At 68.0% G+C, this 5254-nt stretch overlaps 1 protein-coding gene across 1 annotated transcript in view; it reads right to left on the bottom strand.

Annotated features, from left to right (window-relative positions):
• Positions 1-4627, bottom strand: part of COL18A1 (collagen type XVIII alpha 1 chain) — a 50487-nt gene extending 45860 nt beyond the window's left edge. Inside the window, exon 1 of the mRNA XM_032594799.1 lies at positions 3964-4627. Within this exon, the coding sequence (XP_032450690.1) occupies positions 3964-4627 (664 nt within the window). The remainder of the gene's footprint in view (positions 1-3963) is intronic.
• Positions 4628-5254: the final 627 nt, after the last annotated feature.

Genomic DNA, 5254 nt, shown 5'->3' with positions numbered 1-5254 from the left:
GATGGGTGGATGAAAGTGGGTGGGTGGACCAGCTGCTCACGTGAAATATAATAGTAACAATAGTTCAAGATTTGATTTCTCAACTGAAAAGGAAAGCGGTCACAAATGACTTCCCTGTGGCAGGATGGACAACTCCTTCACTAAGGGGAAGGACAGTGTCAGGGAGATGGTCCTATGAGTCCCCATGTGGAGGGTCCAACCTGCCAGTACATGGGCACAATCGCAGCCGCCATCTTGCTCCTCCTCAGTGAGGCCAAAGGTGAGCTCCTGTCTGCATGATGTCCTACCTCAGTTCTTCAGTGCAGGAAGGAATAGCCACTGGAGACAACGGTAAGCTTGATGCTCCTGGGGTGGATGGTCAAGGAAACCCCATGCCAAGCGCTGCGTACCTCCTTACCTGCAGACAACGTCATCCACCGATTTGGGCACCTGACACCCCAGCAAGAAAGAATGAGACACCAAAGCCACGGCAGGTGCATCTGTGCAAAGTTCAGTCGGCGTCCTCAAACAGTATTTGTAGGTTGCCAAGAGGTGAAAGGTAAGCCTAAGTATTTTTCCATGAAGGTGGTCTGGTCTGGTCTTGAAGTGAGGCCTCAAGTCATTGAAGCACTTAAACCACACTGTTTCTGAGTTCACGTTTCGTTAAACAGTAGACGCAAAGCCCAGCAGTGGGGAAGCCTGAGCACACGGCGGGTCCAGGGCAGACGTCCCCAGAAGACAGCGCCAGCCTCAGAACCGTCACAGTGACAGGACCCCACCGGCCACCTGGGGTCCTCTCAGCCTGGGGTTCTGCTTGTCCGGCGTCCATGTGGCACTTGGGTCCAGTCCGGGAGCTAGGCTGCCTGGGTCCAGCTCCCAGCTCCCTCTTGCTAGCCGGGCAGCGCGCACACATCTTTATCCCCACTAGACTCAGTTTCTCCCCTGTACACAAGCGTAACAACACCTGCTCCAGGCTCAGAACGTGACCTTGTCTTCACCGTCAGGCTGCCCGTTACTGTGCTGTGGCGATGCCCCCACTTGGTGCCCCCTTTCCCAGGGGACAGTCCCCCTGCTGGCTGAGCCTCTCCTGTGTGGGGGCCCTACGTATTTTTCTCTGGGTCCTGAGAGACAAGCCCACAGAGACAGACTTGACACAGGTCCCCAACGGCGTGCTGACCCACGGCCAGCTCCAGCCCCAGCATGGGAGCTCCCATAGCAGCCCTCTCCTCTCGACCACCTCCCTGGGCCCCAACCAGTGGCTGCACTGTCCCCCCCCACCCCCAGTCCAGGGCTGGTGCCTGCCGCTCCCCCCCAACTCTCCCTGCGGGAACAAGAAGAAAGCAGATAAGGAGAGGCACTTCCAAGGGGCTGGACAGAGCTGCAGCTCGGGCTGGTGTGCTGGGACCAAGTGATCCGTCCACACCCCACTGCCCCAGCGTGAGGGGAGTGGGGGCCATCTCTGCCCTGGAGCCTGTGGCCCCCATGTAGGACACACTCGAGAGAAAGGACAGAAATGGCGGTGCCTTGGTGGGGAGCCTCCGTGGGCAGTTCTGGTGGGGGTCCCGGGAAAGAAGCAGCACGCACCCTTCGGGTCTCCCTCTGCTATAGAAAACCGCCCCCCCACAACCCCCCCCCATAATCCCCCTCCCCCACAGCCTCCCAATATCCAGGTAGCCCAAGGACCTCCCTCGGCCAGGATCCTCACACTCACTGCTGGGGGGCCAGTTACCAACACGAAGGAGGGGACTAGGGTCCCCCTTAGTCCCTTCCCTCCGGATCAGGGCCTTCCTCCCGCCCTGCCCACCCCCATCAAGTGGCCTAGCAGTGGGTGGTCCCCGGCCCCCAGCTCTGGCTCCCCCGGGGACCCTCGCCCCGCCAGACCACACCCAGGAGGGGTCCCTGCTGTGATGGAGGCCTGACCCCCACCTCTGACCTGAGGGGGCACAGGCAGTTAGCACTGACAGAGGAATTCCCCAGGATTCCGCCGGGAACACGGCCTCCCTGACCGGCGGGGGCCCTGCCAACGTGTGCAGATGTCCAGTGAGAAGTCCCTTTCAGGCCACTTGGCTGACTGAGGCAGCTGCGGTCAGAGAAATTCCACACCCCACGCAGCCCTGCCTGCTGCATGAGAACCCCCCAGCCCCAGCTCCCGCCCTTGTTCCCTGGCAGCCACAGGGCCCTTGGCTCTGCACACACTGGGACTGCAGGGCCCCACGCAAGATGCTCCTCGGCCAGATGGCCTCCTGGCCACTCCTGCTCGCTCACACGCAGGGCTCAGCCTGCCTGCTCGTCCGCCCGCGGCAGCCACGGTCCCCCTCCATCCCATCCCACGTGCTTCCTCCTTGGAGGTGGGCACAGGGACACGTCCCTGAGAGGACCAGCAGCGTGACACCCCCCACCTTGGGGTCCAGTGCAGCCCGCTCTGAAGCCCAATGACCCCGGGGACTGAAGCAGGTCAAGGCCGCTCCCGAGGGCGTGGGGTGGGGGGCAGGGGAAGCAGGACACACAGCCCGACGGGGACGGGACGGGGCCTCGAGGGTCAACGGGAGCAGACACACCGTTCAGGGGCCCGCCCGTGGAGGCAGAGGCAGCTGGGGGGCCTTTCTAAGGTTACGGCCCTGCCCTGTCCCCTGTCCACCACGGGGCGATGGGGCACGGCCCACGTGGGGGGTGAGGCCCAGGAGCGGCCCCCAGAGCTCACAGATCCGGATGGGGCAGCCCCTGACCTCCACAACCCGCTGCTCACACGGCTGTGACCCCTTGACCTTCTAAGCGGCAAGAACCCTCCCTCCAGCATCGAACCCTGGAGGCCCCCTCAGCCTCCATGAACCCCCCCAGCCATGCAGACTGGACCACAATGGGCCAGAGGAGCCAGAATTTGGCTGGCGGGTCAGGTCACGGCCTCATGCCTCTGTCTCCACCACCCCCCGCCACCCCCGTAACCGCGGGTGTCAACGGCTATCTTGGAGCCACGGGGAGGACGGAAGGAGCCACGACCTTCAGACAGGGATTGCTCCCGAGCCTCGGCCCTTGTCGTGCACCGTGCCGGGGTCACACGCCCTCTCTCCCACTCCAGGGCTCAGCCTCCCGCCCGCAAAGCGGCATCACGCCCCCTCTGCCTCTCGCTCGGCATCGTGGGCGGGGTGGGGGCCTCTGCTCCAGGCTCACACCGGCACGGCCAAGTTCCCCTGGGGGGGACAGGAAGGACAGGGTGGGGAGGATGGGCCTGCCAGTTACCTGCACCCGGCCCAATGAACACGCAGACCCCGTCCTCCTGGGCCGGGAGCGAGGCACAGGTGACCGGCAGCCCGCCCCCGTCCAGGTGGCTCCAGCACGCGTCCTCCAGGGCCTCGCAGAACTGGCGGCAGGGCGGAGGGGCGGGCAGCGGGCCAGCACCGCAGGGCGGGGCCAGCAGCAGGCAGAAGAACCAGGCGAGGAAGCGGTGGCAGTGCGTCCGGAGGAGGGCCCCCCACGCCCGCGCGGCGGCCCGCACCTCCTCGCTGCTGGCGTGCCGGAGGTGGTTGGGCAGCCAGGAGCGCCCGATGCCCAGGTGACCGCAGACCGGCAGGGAGGGCGGCAGGGGCAGGCAGCGGCCGGCGGCGGGGCGGGCAGGCCGCCCGGTGGGGGTCGGCAGGTCAGCCCCGGGCAGCGCGGAGTTATTAGCGAGACCAGGCCCCACAGAGTTAGCCACGTGAGGAGCCCAAGCACCCTTGTCCCCGGTGACAGCGGGGAGTGGGATCGGAGACACCAGGGCGGGGAGGTCAGAGGACAGAGCCAAGGGGGCAGCGTGGGCGCCCGGGAGACCCGTCACCAGCGGAAGCAGATGTGGCGCGGGCCTGCGGCTGTCAGCGAGTCGGCGCTGCCGGCGGGCACGGGCTGCCACGGGGGAGGGTCCTCCGCCGTCCAGATCGTGGGGCCGCCCCGGGGACGGCTGTGTCCCCCGGGGAGGGGCCCCGCCCGGCGCAGAGGAGAGAGAAGCTCTACCTGGAGAAGACGGCGGCACCGAGGGCTCCCTGAGCGGTGCCCGGCGCCCGCCGGGGGAGGGAGGCAGCTGGGTGGGCACTGGCAGGGTGCCAGCCTCGGTCCTCTGGGTGTCCGGAGAGGTCAGGGCCCTACTGCCCAGCCAGAGAGTGGTCCCGTCCTCCGGGGGGACGCCGGAGGGCCCCGGGAGGGTGAGGGGGGCCGTGGGGGTCCCAGGGGCTGGCGTCTCCGCCCCGGTGGAGCTCTGGCTGGGAGTGGTGCCGTCCCACAGCTGGACGAAGCTGCGGATGCCCTGGGCCACGTTCAGGATCTTGGCTCCGACGCCGGCGATGTTCTCCTCCTTCGTGTCCGGGCCCGCCGTGGAGGCAGTGGGTGCAGCGGCAGCCGGGTCCCGGCCGGTCTCCAGCCTCCCCGGGGGCGGCTCGGGGCTGGCAGGGGCTCTCCCCTGCTCCGTGGGGTCATCCCGGGGGGCCACGTGAGCCGCGGTCTCCGCCGTGGGCTGCACGTGTGGGCCGCGCGGGGGCGCGGAGGCCGGTTCCACCGTGGGCCCAGCGGTCCTAGGGGCCCACAGCCAGTTCAGTAGGTCAGCCTGGGCGGCCGCGAGGCCATAGGTGAGCAGCAGCAGCAGCGGCAGAAGGCCCAGGCGGCCGCCGGGGTCGCGAGCCATCGGTGCAGTGCGCTCGGCCGGGGCCGCGGGCGGTGTCTGCGTCCCGGGGGCGGGGCTGGCCTCGCCTGGCCCCGCCCTCCCCGCCCCGCCCGCCCGCCGCCTGCCGCTCGGTTGGCCTTTCCAGGGGGCTCCTTCCACCTTCTCAGCCTGGGCGGAGGGAGAAGGCTCAGACCTCTAAATCGAGGGGACAGGCACCCCAGCGAACTTGTCACCCGTCTCGGAAGCAGCCGCAGACCGCTTCGCGGCGCACCCAGCGCCCTCCGCCGACCCGCGTGCCGGCGGCGCAGTACTGGGGGTGTCCTCCGCGAGAAGGGGCCCGGCCCGGCAGGGGCCGTCTGCTGGGAGCAGGGCTGGGGACGCAGGGCACCCTGGGCAGCTCCGGGCGCGCCTGCCGTCCCCGCGGCGGAGAGCATCCCGGAGGAGCCTGGCCCGGGGCCACCAATCTGTGGCGACGCTGGAACTTGAGAAGTGCTCCGCGTTCCAATTCCCCTGCAGCAAGTGCCGCCTCGGCTACGTTCTCCACGGAGGACCCCGAGGGCGGGTGCTCGGGGACCCACGGGCCAGGCGCCCGCCTGCTCCGAGCCACGCGCTCCTCAGCCCCCCGACCTCCGGTGCCCCGGGACGCCC

This window comes from Lynx canadensis, chromosome C2 (assembly GCF_007474595.2).
Source record: "Lynx canadensis isolate LIC74 chromosome C2, mLynCan4.pri.v2, whole genome shotgun sequence".
NCBI lineage: Eukaryota > Metazoa > Chordata > Mammalia > Carnivora > Felidae > Lynx > Lynx canadensis.
The sequence above is the reverse complement of the archived record's forward strand: the minus strand, read 5'-3'. Positions and strand labels throughout refer to the sequence as shown.